At 47.8% G+C, this 17,151-nt stretch overlaps 1 protein-coding gene across 3 annotated transcripts in view; it reads right to left on the minus strand.

The window, feature by feature from the left end:
- ASAP3 (ArfGAP with SH3 domain, ankyrin repeat and PH domain 3) overlaps positions 1-17,151 on the minus strand; it is a 41,330-nt gene that overhangs the window by 16,073 nt on the left and 8,106 nt on the right. For all 3 annotated transcript variants that reach the window (XM_036229972.1, XM_036229966.1, XM_016126783.2), the window contains exons 2-5: positions 4,186-4,258; positions 3,941-4,086; positions 2,546-2,620; positions 1,406-1,455 (exon numbers count right to left, since the gene is read on the minus strand). In XM_036229972.1, coding sequence (XP_036085865.1) covers positions 1,406-1,455; positions 2,546-2,620; positions 3,941-4,086; positions 4,186-4,258 — 344 coding nt within the window. The remainder of the gene's footprint in view (positions 1-1,405; positions 1,456-2,545; positions 2,621-3,940; positions 4,087-4,185; positions 4,259-17,151) is intronic.

Here is a 17,151-nt window from a genome sequence, read left to right on the forward strand (position 1 = left end):
TGTCAGCTCAGGATTTACACCCACAGCTGGGGTGTAGAGGGAGATGCTGGTGGGGGGGAGAAGTTGTGGCCTTCCTTCAGACTTGGGGAGGTCCCCATGGCCCCGGGAGCTGGAGTAACAATAAAGCTCCAGGATCTACCTCTTGGAATTGACCCTACAGAAATGATTATGGGTAGGCGCAAAGATGTAGTTCCAAGGATGCTTCCTTTCAGTGTAGGGGCGGATGAAATACATGGTGGATTACACAGATGTTGGCACACCATGAAGGCGTTTAAGTGACATTGTATAAGAATATGTAATGACGTAGAGGGACGGCACGATGAATTTTTAAGTAAAAAAAGATTATAAAACAGTAAGACTATTATGATCTCAGTTTTGTAAAAATAGTTCTTTACATATAGAAAAATGGCTAGAAAAATGTTAATATGTTAGGCTTGGAAATTAAGGATTTCCCTCCTAGTTTTCGGTAGTTCCCTGCCCCTCTTCTGAAGTAATAGAATTACTGTGCTACCCACACCATGTACAAAAAAAAAATTCAAACAACGAAGAAGGACTAGATACTTACCACATGACCCTAATCCTCTCCTAAGGATGATTATTTTTTCTTTTACTTCATATTTTCTAAGTTGCTCATAATGAACATGCATTGCTTTTGCAAAATTCAAGAGAAAAAATTTTACAAAGAAGAGCCAACAGTGCTCTGAGGTACAGTGGGCCTGGCTGGTCCCTGGCGCAGGGCTGAACTGGGACCTGCACAGAGTCCTAAAGACAGAGCGTGTCTCTGCTCAGAGGGACTTGGTCACTGGACACCCAAAGCTCCTTCTTTTCCCATGATGTCATTGGTGGTGCACACAAGAGGCCTGGGTATGATATCTACTCCCTTTTTTCCTCTATGTCCAACCAAATGTTTATAGGTACCACTGGTATTGCAGAAGGAGGATCAAGGAGCATGAGCCCCAGTTCTGTTTCTGCCCAGCTCTGTGGCTTTGGGCAAATGACATAAACCCTCTGAGCCTCCAATATCTCCTCTGTTAATTGGGACACTAATACCTCTCTCACAAGGCTGGGTGAATGTGAGGCTTAAACCACCAGCAGATGAAGATGTTCAGTGAACGGTAGCTCCTCTCCATCTCTGCCACGTGTGGCATCACCGAGCAGATGGGTCTCTGAGCAACATTTTGATGTCCACACACAATAGTTCCCCTTTGGTGGTCTCGTGGCCCAGGCCTGAGACTCCCATCAGGCCTGGGCGTAAACTACGCCCCTAAATGCCTCTAGGGAGCCACATGTCCTACACTTTTGGGCAATGCGTCCTGACAGCGTTTAGGTTCTTCCCAAATCCAGCCTCTTGCTACAACAGCAACATCACTCTCCTGGACAAATCACCCCGGATGCAGCCACTTACATTTTGGCTTCATAGTCCTTCCATGCCTTCTCCAGCTGCTTTTTGGAATCCTGCAGTTTAAAAAGAACAATTTTCCCAAAGGGATGCTTGGGATCTGGAATCATCGATACATTTGGCTACCTCAGGGGGACCCCGCTCACATGTTCCCCTATGCTGCTCAGAGCCATACTCCAACCCGTCCCTCCTCCTGTGGCCGTGACTGTAAACCCTCCCCTCCCAAAATAGAAACAGACTCTACTTCTCAACACTGAGCCCCTTCTCCCACCTGACCTTCTCCTACAGTTGCCAAGAATCAGCTGGGTGTGGTGGGCCCAGGCTGAGGATATGGGGAGATTTTGGAGGTCTGCCCCGGATGGGGGTATGTAAGTCAGACCTCTCCCCTAACTCTGCCCCACCATTTTCTCCTGCCTGGTACTAGATCACCCTCTCAATAGCTAGGGTTCGGGTAGTGGGACATAGACACAGAGAGGCTAAGTCCACCCACGGCCACACAGCGAGCCCATGAGACCTGGCTGGTCTCTGGCCTAGTTTGCCTGGGCTTGGCTGCTCACACCCTTCAGAACAGACCTGGCTTCCAAGGTGTCTCAATCAGGGCCAGGTGAAAAAGCTGCCTGTCTGGTTTGGGAGGTTCCCAGTCTGGTGTCCAGCCCAGGGCAAGGAGGGAAGCCTCTGGGGGGAGGACGGCTCCTCCCCCTGGCCTTCTGGGGCAGCCTTCCCAGGGAGATTATTGTCACTTTCTTTGAGGTCTACTCTCTCTAGAGCCAGGTACAGAAAGAGCAGCCAAGCATGGGTGCCAGGAGTCCGGATCCCACACTGTCCCCTCCACTGACTAACTGTGTAAACTGTAAGCAAGTTACCAAACTCTCTGAGCCTCAATTTCCTCAACCGCAAAATGGGATGATAGTGCCTACGGAGACCCCCTCCTAGGGCTGTAAAAATTCCATGAGCGATTTCACATAAGGGCCTGGCAGATAGTAGGTCAGCCAACCTAAGCTGACCCCAGAGCCGAGGGTCAGGAATATGGAGTCAGTCTCCTATCACGACAGCTTCACTTGGCCTCCCTTATGGTCTCCTACCACCCCTTTCTTCCTCTATCCCACCACCTCTGGGCACCGCCCCCCTCCCCACACAGAAACTCACCTGTCGCCCATCCCTCAGTTGCCCCTTCAAGAGACTGTCCAGGGGGAAAGAGACGATGTTGTTCAGGTTCTGAACCTGGAAAAAGCAGAGTCCCCCATCCCCCACCTTAAGTGACTGTCTGCCCAGCCCCAAGAGACTCAGGTACAAGAAAACATCACAAGGCAGAGCTGGGGGTCAAGGGGACAGGGGAGAGAAAGATGTACAGGGGAGAGGGCAGGAGGGGGTGGCACAGTCGGCCTCCCATAAAAGCCCTTGTAGTGCTTACATGGTTTTTTTCTGGCTAGTTCATCATCTCCCCTTTAATATGGGGAACCTTTCCCTGTGGTCACGTAGGGTGAACACAGGAGTCAGAGTACCCCATCTTCGGGCTATAGTGATCGGATCAGGAATAGACTCATGACACAAGCCAGCCAATCAGGTCATTCCTGGGACCTTTCTGCCAAAGATATAGGAGATAGATTTTGTCTTTCTTCTGTTAAGATGTGAACCTGGGGCTGCTGGGCCATCTTGCCCACTGGGCAGAGACAGAGAGAAACAAGAGAAAGAAGGAGCCATTAGAATTGGTCCAAAGAAGCCTGGCGCTCCGAAGAGGGGCTTTCCTGGGAGGTGGTATAACCAGGCTTGTGTTCAGATGCTAGAGCCAGACAATCTGGGTACAAATCCAGCTGTAAGACCTTGGGCAAGTTGCTTAATCTTGTGCCCTAGTTTCCTAGCCTATGAAGTGGGGGCAATCGTAAAACCAACCCCACCGAGCTATGCTCCAGGATGAGATGAGTCAGCACATGTGAATTACTGAGAACTGGGCCCGCACACCAGAAGAGCTTGTATCTTGGGTGGCCTTGAGGTAGAGACTCGAAGGACAGGGGTGGAGGCCATCTCAGGAAGGAACCTGAGGCCACTAGGCCCCATGCAGGAGATGAGAGGTTTATGGAGGTGAGGCGGGTCCTAGGCTTTGAGGACGAAGCAGATGCAGTTGGGAAAGCAGAGGACAAAGCAGGTTGAGGAGAGGTGGTGCCACCAAGGCAGGAGCCCCCGAGTCTGCCTTCCCTTCTCCCAAACCTCCTGTGGGGGCTCCCCCTCACTTGAGGCTCTTTCCTGGTGTGAGACCCCCTTCTCCACCTGGGTCATCACCACAGAAGACAAAGAGGAGGCCAGCAAGGAAGGGAGAGACAGACAGACAGATAAGACGTGGGCAAGAAGTCAGAGAGGAAGAAGAATGCAAACAGGAGGTCAGAACTCAAAAGGGACCTCAGGTCATGGGTCAGAGGTCAAGGGAGACTGGCGGTAACCTGGGAGAAGGGTGGAAACCAACCCTTTCCTGGCCAGGTTTTTAGCCCACTAGATTTACCCTGAGCCTGGGTTAGGGGCTGGCTAAGAAAGGATCAGGGGCCTCACCAGGTTCTTGAAGAGTGCAGCCACCTCGCGGGTGAACACGGCCAAGTTCAGGAAGCCAGTGGACAGCTCATGACTGTTTTGGGACAGGTGGCTATTGCCTAAGGACTCCACGGCCTCTCGGTACTGTTCCTCGTTCTCCACATGGCCTGTGGAGGTAGAGAAGGGAACTCAAAGTTAGCTCCAGGCTGAGGCTGGGGGAGGGACTGCCTGGCCAGGGTGGACATCAATCAAGCAGGCTCACTCACTAAGGCCGGAGCTATGGATCACCCGCACAGCTTTCTTTATTCTCTGCAGGATGGCCTGGTCTCCTTCTAGGATCTGGAAGCAAACATGGACAGCGGTTTAGGGATGATCAGTTGGGAGGTGTGCCTGATTCCACGAGCCCACCCTCCAAACATAACCAGACCACCTTCCTCCACCCAGACCACGTGGGAAACCATAGATCAAATGATTCCTGGAGGACTGCAGACTCCTCTCCAACTCCAGTGCAGGCCAAGTGAACATAGCCACTCCAAGACAAGTGACAGGGTTGGGTATGCCATACCTGGCTTAAATCTCGGCTCCGGCACTAACTAGTGTGTCAACCTAGTCGAATCTATTAACTTCTCTGAGCCTCGGGTGCTTTATCTACTAAATGGGAATGACACTATGGACCTGAGGAATTCCTGAGAGAATTAATGATTTGATGAATATGTACAAAATGCTTAGTAAAAGACCAGAGGAGAGAATGTGGACATCTCTATACGCTCGCAAGACACAGATGGGGGAATGCTTGTTCCCCAAATCCCAAGCTCAATAAGCAGCCATGTGAGGACAAGGAAGCCGAGGTGGGACGCCATGGGTGGACAGTGAAATAAGAGAGGGCAGAGAGGACACACTCGACCCCTGCTGGAGAGAATTGGTGGTACAGCATGGGGCAGCCCCAAAGTCCAGGGATTGCAGAGCAAACAGCAGTGTACGGAAGGCTGGAAGCTGTGATGGTCAGAGACAGGCCTCACATGCCCCAGGTGTGCCCAACCTGATGGAAACCTCCCAAACACACCCCTTTTTCAATGGGGTGTAGAAGCTGCCAACCTAATGAAAGCCTTATGAAACGCATAGTTAAGATGGAATGTTATAGAATGTTAGGGCTCCAAAGGGCCCACAGAGCCACAGATAAGGAAACTAAGGCCAAGAGAGGGGAGGGCTGTGTCTGGAGTCAAAGGGTGAGCTGGCAGCAGAGCTGGGCTTCCAGGGTGCCCCAGGACAGTGCTCCATCCACATACCATGACCCCACCCTGACCCCAGCCCCACCTGTTTTGTCCAGTGACAAAAATAGGATCAGAGTTTCATCTCCAAAGAACTACTTCGACGTGACAAGAGTTAGCAAGCACATTTGGAATGGTACCTCAGAAGATTCTAAACAATGCTCACAGGGGGACATGCACAGGGCAGACCTTGGAGGCCAAGTGGAGTGTTCTCAGAAGCCTCTGGCATGTGGGAAGCCGCTGGAGGAAGGGGGTCTAGTTTTGAATCCCAGCTCCACCACTACCCAGATGCTGTGTGACTTTGGGCAAGTTGCCTATTCTCTCTGAGCTTCTTGACCAGCTATCTGTAAAATGGGTGAAATAATGCCTACCTCTTAGGGTAGTTATGAAGATTATTTTGAATGAGATGATGTACATAAAAGTTTTATGTGGTGATGAGCAGAGTGTGTTCTCAAAGAATAGTACCTATGATGATCATCAGCAGATTCATCAAATTCTGGTTACTTTTCCTGTATGAATTAGAAACCTAATATTCTCCTCCCTGAGTATGAACTTGAGATACTTTCATGTTTGGGACGAGTAGAGGCCCATCCCAGGGCCAAAGAAATAAAGTCAAGGAATTAGGGAGAGGGAGGAAAGGGGGACATACTTGAATCAGCTGAAGAACTAAGACACTTCTTACTGGAGAGACAAAGACAAACGGAGAGAACAGGGACATCTCTGTAGTTCCCAAAGACCCAGGTGGGGAAACGCACGTTCACCAAAGCCCTTGATCCCCACCCTGAAACCTGAAAAGGGAAAGCTAAGAGATGATTAATTTAAGGAGCTATGACTTCACTCCGAAAGATAGTGTAGGTTAAAGGTATGAACAAATTCCAAAGAGATTTAGAAAACTCCCTAGAAGGCAGATTCATATGCCCAACATATAGAAGGTGCTCAAAATTGTTTACCTAAATGAATGACAGTTTGCAAAGTCCTAGGACACAGACCCGAGAGGACTAGGTCCAGGCTCTAGATACATTTTGGGGAGTCTTCCCATCTCATGACACCCATTCTCTGAAAACTGCCCTCCTCCCTTCTAGAGGTGAACCCTTGCGGCCTCATTTGGTCTAGCCAGTTGATTAACCAGGGTGGACACCTGACCCAACCTGAGCCAATCAGCTCTCTCCAAGGAATTCTGGAACTGGGCTCTGGGAAGCTAGCTAGCTGACTGGAAGTGCTTAAGCAGGGACATCTCTCCCACCGTATGCAAAGAGAAAAGAACAAAGCAGATGTGTAGAAAAAGCAGGAGACTCATGCTGTCACAGAAAGGCAGAGAAAACGAGCTGCTCTGGTTTCTGGCAACTTTCCAGGTCCCGTTACATTGGGTATTCTGTCGCTTGTAGCTGAGTCTAGCTCTGACTGCTACAGACAGGCAAGTCACCCTAATCACCCACAAACTGGCCCTTGATGCCCTTGTCAGATACGTATCAGGAAACGGCTTCCTGGCAAGATACCATTCCTGTCCCTACTGCTCTTAGCAACCAAGATTCTCACAGCCGTTCATTCATTCATTCATTCATTCAACTAGGTATTGAGTGCTTTACCTACTGTGTTTACACCCTGTAAGAAAACACAGCTTCAGCTCTTAGGGCATCACTATCTAAGAGAAGAAAGAGCCAAGTAAATAGATACTTGTAATGCAATGTGATTAGGGCTACGATGGTAGATGGGGATCCCAGGGGAAGCGGAGCTGTGTCTGCTTGGGAGGAACGGAAAAGGCTTCCTTTAAGTCGTGATGTCTGACTCTAGGACTGGACAGGCAGACAAGAGACTCAGAGACTGTACTGTGAGGCAGTGTGGGGAGCACTGGGTATAATGGTAGGGTTCCTCAGGAAGGAGGCTTGCTCTGGGAAGAATGGGCAAAGAGAGGAACATAGTTTGTTTGTTTGTTCATTCATTCATTTCAACAAGTATCTATTGGTGCCTCTTTTAGCCAGGCCTGGCTCCTTCCTTCCAGAGGCCCACAGACATATAAACACAAAGGGGTAGCATTCTAATCACCCTGTTCTCATGAAATTATCTGAAAAATCATTCACTCTGGGTGATAAACGACTGATAATACCTACTCTTTGTGATATAATGGGGCAAAGATTTAAGCTAAAGAAATATCATTTTAAGGAAATTCTGATCATAGTCTGGGGATGGGGAAAGGCACAGAGGTGTCCAGAATGCCTGTAACAATGAGTCACCAGTTGAGATTCTAGCCTCAGTCTCCTCAAAACTATCTCTTTGGGAGAAATTAGCCCAGCCAGTTCTCCAAACCTCCTCTTCTTTAAAATGGGAGAAAAATACTATAATATGTGGGGGGAAAAAAATCCATTCTCCACTTAACTCACAGAGTTACTGTGAGGCTTATACGAGATTGCGGACATGTGCCAAGGCTTGAGGCATTTGGAAAGTATGAGTATGATTCTTACTGTGGTTTGTTTTCTGCCTCTGTGTGAGATCAACTCTCATTCCCCATGTCTGAGCCTGAATAAGTCAGGAAAAAAAAAAAATCAGCCTCTGGATTTAGGCAGGCCCATTCCCCAGTGGTCAGCTATTCTCAAAGTGGGGTGCCTGAGCCAGCAGCATCAGCATCACCTGGAAACATGTTAGAAATGCAAATTCTCTGACTGAATCAGAAAATCTGGAGCTGGGGCCTAGCGATTTATGTTTTAACAAGCCCTCCAGGTGACTGTGATGCACACTAAAGTTTGGGAATCACTGGTCTAATTCTACCCTCCAGAGATGCAATAAATCATCATTGCTAAAACTATGAGGCTGGCCCCAAACTACCTGGTTTTGAATTTCTACTCAATTAGGTACTTATGTGATCTCTCTGGGACTCGATCTCCACACTCATGAAATGAGGATGATAGCAGTTCCTACAATATAGGGTTTTGGGGGAGATTAAATGAATTCATATAGGTAAAGTGCTTAGAATACTATTATTTAATAGTTAATAATGTCACCTATTTCAAAATAAATTTGGTTTAGGAATTTCTCAACTTTCCTTGAGCTAAACAAAGATACCTCTCCACCCCCCACCCCCAATAATCCTACTCAGTAAGATGTGAGAACCACATGTCCAGAGGGGGCACTGGACAGTCACAGAGTGCAAGATGTTACATGTCCTGAGGGTCTGCTGTGCCAGGAACATTGCTTGTCATTCTCCCAGCCACCCTTAGAGATAGGCATCACCATTCATATTTTATAGAGGAAGCTGCAGGGGAAGAAACATGTCTAGGTATATCCAGGTCACACAACACAGAACAGTGGCAGAGTCATAATTTCAATCCGGACCTGGCCAATCCAGGGCCAAGGTTATATCCAGTACCACCAAGCTGCCCTACAAAGGGTAGCAGACATGACTTAGATCTGCCTCTGAACCTGAACCCCAACTCTACCACCTCTACCATATCCCCTCACCATCCTCCTAAACTTAGGGGAGGGAAAGGGGTTGGAGAGAATGAGCCCATCCAAATAAAGCAAGGTCGATAGCACTGGTGGGGGCCCCACTACAAGTACTCCAAGAAAACAGATTTGTACTGGTTGGCTCTGGAGAGGATTCCAAGGATTGCGAGGTAGAAGTTAGGGGGACAGAAACAGACTTCAGCTCAAACCGAAGATCCTAAGGAAGAAGCAATGACCCCCAGAGGAAGTGAGCTCCCAATCGCTTGAAGTATTCAAGGACTTCAGGTGGTAAAGTCTGATTCAGGCACTGGATTTGGGATTAGTATTGATGGCCCTTTAGACGTCTTGCAAAGCTAAGAGTCAATGGCTCTATGCAAGAGCCTGGGCAGGCATTGGATAAGAGCAGGTGAAACACAGAATGTCAGGGACATGTCTGAACTTAGAAAATGAATTGGAGGCCTTCAGATACCCTTGCCTGGCTGGCCCTAGACAAAGCCGAGATTCCAGCTGGTGGCACTGCCCTTTGTGCTCCCCAGCCCTCTCTACCCCACCCAAACCACACACACACACACACACACACACACACACACACACACACACACTGTGCTATGGCTCTCTGGTTTGTGTTCAAAAGACCAGGGATGGCAGCACTAGGGCCATGTCCAGTTGCCCTGCGTGGAAGGGCCTTCTGCATGCCCCTCTCCTGGGTCAGGATTCATCAATAGGACCCATTCTTCATTCCTGTGATCTCTCAGAGCCAGCTGTGGTTACCACGGCAACTCAGCCAAGTGGACAGAGCTGCTAAAGCTAAGGCCTTGGGCACTATGGATGAAATTTCACCATTAGACATTCACTCCTTGGGCACTGCAGATTAAATTTCACTATTAGACTATAAAATATGAGGCATAGGCCCCATTTTTATGACCATACAGCTATCATTAATCAATCACAGTATTTTTCCCATGGGTTAGGTTCATCATTCTGCTAGGACAGCTCTTCAGGTAACTTCTATCAATTAAACTAGAGTGGCATTGGAGATGAAAACTATCTATCTTTGTTTTGGACCATGATGTTGTCCTTGAGAGACAAATCACAGAATATTAAGGATAATCTAACATTACCTCCTCATTTAACAGACTCCAAAACGAAGGCTCAGGTGAATTACCTGCTCCAGATCTCATTGGAAATGCAAGTAAACTAAAAAAAGAATATGAACCAAATTTTGTACAGAACTTTACAGTTTGTAAAGCAGTTTGTCATTCACGCTTTAAGACTCACAGCATGCCAGTGAGGCAGTCACTGCTTTTGTTCCCATCTGGCTGATGAGTCAATGAGGCTCAGAGGGGTGAAGAAAGTTGCCGGAGTTCACACAGCCAGAAGCTGGTGGACGTGAACCTGGGACTCAAACTGTTAGACTCTATCTCCTTTATTCATTTGCAGTCTGTGGGCCACAGACCCTGGAGAGCCAATGAGTCACAACCAGGGCCCTTAAGAAGCCACACTTACAGTAAGCATTATAGACCAATAAAAAGTCTCACAAATCAGTATGACCACATTCCAAATACATGTGTAGTTGTTATGATCAATAAGACCCAGAAATCTTCAAAAGCATTCTTGAATTCATGACAGCTATTTGTCCTTTTGCACACTTCTCAATCAATCAATCAATCAATGTACAACTGTTGAGGGGAATCAATGAAACTCTGACATTAAAAAGGGGTCTTCCTGTGAGGTGGTGGAATCCTGGCTCCTTTAATTTTTGACTCTGATGCCCATAAGAAGATTAAATTATATTTAGTACATGTTAAACGTGAAAATTAAAATACAATATTTTCACGAGCAACCCGAGTGAGACCTAAAACATTTAATGAAATGATATGTAAATGCAAAAACCCCTGGGGCTTCTCATTTCAAGATCCAACTATGAATTTATGGGAAGGTCAAAAGATGGAGACACTTGTTAACCTACCCCTGGGGATACAATGAGCACAATCAGGCTGTGTGAAACCACAGGGCAAGCCACCCGGTGTCTTTAACAAGGGGACTGCAAAAAACAAAAGCACACATGATATAGATAGAGTGGGACTGTTCAGAGACTTAAACACACACCAGATGGCAATGCATGGACCTTACTTGACTCTTGCTTTTTAAAAAATGAACTCTAAAGGACGTTAGGACAATTATGAGACGAATGGAAATCTGAAAACCAGATAGTTGATGATTTATGGCCTACTGTTAATGTTTGGGGGTACGATAGTTATGTAAATAAAAAAAAGAAGTCCTTACTGTTTATATATATATATATATATATATATATATATATATATATATATATACTGAAATAATAAGGATGAAATGATATGCTGTTTGGAATTTGCTTCGGAATAAGTCAGGGAAGCAGACGGGGATGTGGAGAGCACAAGACTGGGTTATGGGTAAATGGGGGTTCATCATTCTGTTCTGTTTATTCTGTTCTTAATAGTCCAAATTTTCTATTATCAGAAAAAAAAAACTAGATAAAAAGGAAAAGGCTGGCAAAATATTAATAGTTGTTGAAGCTGAGTGAGTCTACCTTTGTTTATGTTTGAAAATTTCTACAATACAAAGTATACAAAAGAAGACAAGAGGTTCTGACATTGAGAAAAGTTGGGAAGCTCTGCCCTAAGTTACCTGCAACTAGTCCTTGACACCTTAGTATATTGAACTGGCCCCTTTCAATGTCTGGGCATGGCTTTCAATAGCAGGGATGGGACGGGAAACAGTGGGTTGTGGAGAAGTCGGCCTGAGAGGCTAGGGCCCAGGACCAGTGGAGGGCAAGGACCAGGTGGGACGGTCCTTGCCAGGGAGGCAGGAAGGAGCTCAGGCTGACCTGCTGGCTAATGGTAGCTTCCACGCTCTGTAGTCTAATTACCAAGAGGACTCATAGTAGGAAGAGCATGGGATGTGGAATGAGGAGACCTGGGTTCCATCCCAGACCCAATTCCTTACTAGCTCCAAGACCCTGAGCAAGTCCCCTGCCTCCCTAGGGGAATTTGCATTTGTAAAATGGGAATGACAGTCACTGCTGCTCTAGCTACCTCCCAGTGAGAATCAAATCTCATAAAGGCTGGGAAAGTTTGTAGCCCATGCAAACGTGAGCTGTCCTGTTCATGTCATACTCTGTTTGCTTTTTCCCACCCAACTGCCCAACCAAGATCCAGAGAAAGGCAGAGAGTCCCACAGTACCGTTCCTTGGTGGCCAGCAAGGAGGGGTGGGGCAAGGGTGAGACTGAGAAGTGTTTGCTAGCACCCCACCTCCAGGCAATCTCAGCTCAGCTCCACTCCCTTACTAGGGTCTCTTGCAGAATCTCAAATCTGCACACCTGCCCCTCTGCACTCTGGTGGGGCAGAAGGAGTGGCTGGGGTAAAACCTCTAACAGTCACTGGCACATAGTAGGAGCTCGTTCACACATACCGAGGCTATTCCCGAGGCCCTGTGTAGGCGCTGGGAAGAGAGGGATGACAGGCTTGGGTTCTGCCCTCAAAGTTCTCACAAGGAGACAAGGATACACGTGCTAAGGGCCGAGGAGGCCTGGGTGAGCCTAAAGCAGGAGAGAAGCCTGCGGAGAGGCACAGATGAGGAGCAGCCACCTCACCCTGGAATGAAGTGATGCTTCACTAGAGCCTCAAAGAATGAGGAGACATTGAGGAAGCAAAGCAGGGCAGGGGAAGACGACTCTAAGAGAGGAGAGCTGCCTCCAGAAAGTCCCTAGAGAGGAGTGCCCAGCACAGTTAGCGAACAGCCAGTAGCTTGCTGGAGCGGATGCTTACCAGGGCAGTGGGGAAGTGGTGAGCAGTGAGACCTCGGGGCTCAGCAGGACCCAGAATGATCTACTGGGAGACCATGTTCATAAAGAGAGCTGTGTAGATGCTTCTATATCATCACCACCAGGCACCAGGCTTATTCTAAGCACATGACATACTTTATTTCATGTAATCCTGTCAACAACCCCAGGTGACTTTGCAGATGAGGAAACTGAGGCCCGGGAATTTTGTGGCATTTGCCCAGGCTTGCACTACTAGTAAGTGGTGGACACTTAGACTCGAACCCAGGGTGTCAGGCTCCAGAATCCATACTTTTTACCAAAACCTCTACATTTCATCTCACAAGTGATGGGAAGCTCTTGGAAGATTCTTGAACAAGAGAGGAGAGACCCGATACATTCTCATGGTAGAAAGATCAACTCCGGGCTCAGGTGCAGACTCTCGTCCAAGTGAAAGAAAAGAGGTGCGACTTTATCCCCCAGGCACAATGGGGAGATGGGGAGCCAGCCCAGCCTGGCCCAAAGCAGATCATCCGACAGGAAGGACTTGGATTCCAAGCTCTCAGGGTGAGTCTACTTACTAACAGGAATCCAACCTATGCCTCATTTACTGAGTGCTCGCTTTGGGGCAAGTGCTTTGTTTTTGTTACCTCATTTATTCCTCCCAACATCCTGTGAGGTAGTTATTATCCTCTCTTTTTTACAGATGAGGAAACCGAGGCTGGAGTAAGTTAGGCAACTGGCTCAAGGTCATGTAGGTGGCTCTAGGAAGTATATAGAGCCCTCTGCCCCTAGAACCCTCTCTCTGTCATACTACAGCAAACCAAGAGGTAAATCTCACCTTGCTGAGCCCCAGTGATCTCTGTAAGGATTGCTGTGAAGATGAAATTAAGTTATATTTTTTCCAATGGTGGATATTGGGCATCTTGAGAGGTAATGCAGAAACATTCTGAGGGAAGGAGATGCTAAATTTTAGGCCTGCCTCTGCCATCGGCCCCTCTTTATTCCCCTAAACAAGTTCCTTCTTCCCTCAGTTTCTCCATCTGCACAATTTAGAGCTGATGGGCATGAACTCTTAATCCCCTTCCAGGTCAAAGTTCTGGGACTCAGAGTCAAGGTTGATCTTACCTGCAAGGCTGCTCCGACCTGGCTACTAGCAGGAGCAGAAGCCCCCAAATGGTTTTCATCTAGATAAGGCCCTACCCCAGCACCCGAGGGTCCAGGCGAGAGCAGTCAGAAGGAGATGCCAGACGAGAGAGCAGGGCTCTTCCCAGCTGCCCTCTGCATCACCCATGTTGAAGGGCCCCCAGCCCCGCCTGCCTGCCCACAGCCCCTGCAGTGGCTACACTGCATGGCCTGGAAGCCAGGACCTGCGGCCAGCCCCAGCTTCTGGTGTGACCTTGTGCAGTCTCTTTCTCTGGAACAAAAGAGTTGGGCGGTGACGTGGAAGGCTCCTGCCAGCTCTGATATTTATTATTTCAGGCTCCCTCAGCCTCTCACTATTTTCCTTCCTGCATTGCTAGAGCTTGTGACTGGCCGGTCGCCCCCTTGGTGGGGCCCCCACAGACGTCTTCCCAGCCTGGGAACCTGTCCAGTCTTGTCAGCTCGGCCTCGCCAGCTGCCCTTTGCAGGGTAATGGGAAGCGGGGAGGAAGAGGAGTTGCAGGAAGAGAGCTGCGCCCTCACCGTATGCTGAGGCCTCTGCAAACCCCAAGTTTTCTGGCTGGGACATTCCTCAGGAGACTGCTCGGAAATGATGAGCTAAGAAAGCAAGTACGCTGCAGACCAGCCGTGGAAGATTCCCGTCTGATCCGAGCCTGGGCTCAACCCTTAAATTCCACATGACCCTGCAGAAAGCCTAGCCTGCCCTCCTGGACAGAACTGCAAAGGGTCTCCTGACCTCCCATGCTTTGGGCCCCCTTGTAGGCCTTGATGAATCCCTCCCTGCTTCCTGCTTGGACTTGATATCTGTCACTAATCCCTTGAAGCACAGCCCTGTCCAACTCTTTGCAATTTTCTCAACATGCCAGACCTTTACCCATGCTGCACCCACTGCCTGGAGCGCCCTCCCCCATTCTGCCTAGTAAACACTTCATCTTCCCTGACTCAGCTTACAGGTCACTCCCTCCCGATCACAACAGAACGACTCCTCCAGAACTCACTCCTCCTGCCAATATGTCACCCTGTTCCCACTTTTATCAGGGCTCTCATGGCCCTTATTTATTACACATGTCTGACCTCTCTACGGGGCTGAAAACTCCAAGAGAGTAGGGATTGGCTCATCTGCTTTTACATCCACAGCATCCAGTACAGTGCCCAGCATACAAGAAGCAATAAATTTTTGTGGAATGAAAGAATGAGTAAATGAATGAATGGATATTAGCAAAGCCCACTGGGAACACAGAAAGGACAGAAGGAGGTAAGGACTCCAGCTTTTACATCTCACAGGTCTGAGGTCCAAATTCTGGTCCAAATATTCTTAGCCACGTGACCTGTATTCCTGGGCCTTGAGACACACACTTCTAGGCTGCCCAGGGGAATCACGCGGAGTGCTTTAAAAAGTAAGAGTACAGGAGCCCATTTCAAACCTGTTAAACAAAGTCCCTGAGGGAGGGCATGGGGAGCCAGACATCACCAGTGGAGTGAGAGGTGAAGCACCCCCAAGGGCTTTGGACAGCCCAAGTCCAAATCCCGGCTGGCTCTGCCACTTACTGCTAGTAGAGTTGCCAGATTTAGCAAAAATAAATACAGGACATGCAATTACATTTGCATTTCAGATAATGAATAAGCTTTTAGTATAAGTATGCCCCAAATAATGCGTCGGCATCCTGTATGTTATTTGGCAATCCTGTTTATGAAGCCATTTTATCTCTCTACTTTGTTTCCTTATAGGAATTATAGGAGTCGATATACAGGAAATGCTTACAACACTGCCTGGTGTTTGCTATTCCTATTTTTATTGCTTTTAAAGCAACTCAGATGACATGGAAGAACTTTGAAAACATTATGCTAACTGAAAGAACCAGGCACAAAAGGCCACATATTTCAGGATTCCATTCAAATGAAATCTCCAGAATAGGCGAATCCACAGAGACAGAAAGTTGCCAGGGGCTGGGGGGGGGGGCAGGGGATGACTGCTAACCAGCACGGTTTTTCTTTTGAGGGTGATGGAAATGTTCTGGAATTAGATAGTGGTAATGACTGCATAACACTGTGAATAAAGGCCAGTGGAGTGTACGACTTTAAAATGGTTAAAATGGTGGGCTTTTATGTTATATGACTTTTATCTGAATTTTTGAAAATGTACCTAAAAGCGACCCAGGAGATCGCAACGTGCAGCCAGGACTGAGAACTGGGTAGGCGCTCAACAACTGTTTGATGAACAGATGGGAGGGAGCAAAGGGCAGAGCTGAGGGACAGTCGAGCCTTGTCCAGAACTAGGCTCAGCTATTCATTCCTGGACACCTGCAAGGTACACAAGATTTCTCTTTTCGCTCTGGTGCCGGGACTGCACAGACAATTTTAGAGCTCACGCATAGTAATTACTTCATCCCAGTTACAATTATCTCCCCTTTTCTCTGTGTGGTTCCTAATTTCTTTTACTATCCCATGTACAGAAGGACTTGTGTTTTTAGTAAAAGGGAATTTTAAAAAATGATTAAGTATCTGTTATGTGCCAGGTATGTGTTAGATGTTTTATATGTAATTCCCTCAAACAATCCCATAAGTTAGTTATTATCACCCCTGATTTACAGATAGGAAAAGTTTCAGAAATGTTAAGTCATTTGTCCAAGGTCACACAACCGATAGGAATTCAAACCCAGGTCTGTCTGATTTCAGTTGTTGGACTGTCTCCATAGACCTCAACCACGTCCCTGTATACTATGGGCTGTCAATCATCTTTTCATGGGCATGAGTCCTTCTTTTCAGATGGGGGCCTTCTCTTGTCATCTCCATGCCCTTAGAACCTACCATCCCATCTCTGTACACAGCAGGTGTTCAATAAATAGTTAATGAATTATTGACTGTGAGTAGGCATGAAATAGCTCACTATAATAGTTTTCACCCTGACTGTCCATAGAGTTGCCTGGGGAGCTTCTGAACTGCTCATTTGCCCAGGCTTCACCCCTGGGAAATTCTGATTCAGAAGGTCTGGGTGGAGCCTGAAGTTAAAAGCTCAATCAAGGTCAAAAACCAGCTGAGTTACAGATCCTTGAGCAGCTGTTTCTGGCTCAGCAGCCAGTACCTCCTGTTGTGAGGCCCAATCACAGTATTCCCAGGACAAACAGAGTCTAGCACCCTGCCATAGAGTCTAGGGAACTCACTGTGCCTCTGTGGGCCTCACATGCTCTGGGTCCAAGCACTGGGCCATCAATAACTGTCTGAGGACTATACGGGCATACCTTGTTTTATTGTGCTTTGCTTTATTGTGCCTTACAGATGTTGTGTTTACAACCTGAAGGCAAAACCCAGAACTAGCAAAAAGATTACAACTCACTGTATTACCTTACTTGCTTTATTGCAGGGGTCTGGAACTGAATCCTTCTTATCTCCGTGGCATGGCTGTACTACCAAATTGCCTTTGGGGAAAGCATTTTCCTTTTGCTCTGACCTAAAGTTCTTGAACCTGTCCATGTCACCTTGGTTGCCAGACACAGCTGAACACCAGGCGAGAAGGTAAGCACCAAGGACTGAAATATGGGGAGGGGAGGAGACTTTGGGAG

The sequence above is a fragment of the Rousettus aegyptiacus genome, unplaced genomic scaffold (genome assembly GCF_014176215.1).
Source record: "Rousettus aegyptiacus isolate mRouAeg1 unplaced genomic scaffold, mRouAeg1.p scaffold_m13_p_1, whole genome shotgun sequence".
Classification (NCBI taxonomy): domain Eukaryota; kingdom Metazoa; phylum Chordata; class Mammalia; order Chiroptera; family Pteropodidae; genus Rousettus; species Rousettus aegyptiacus.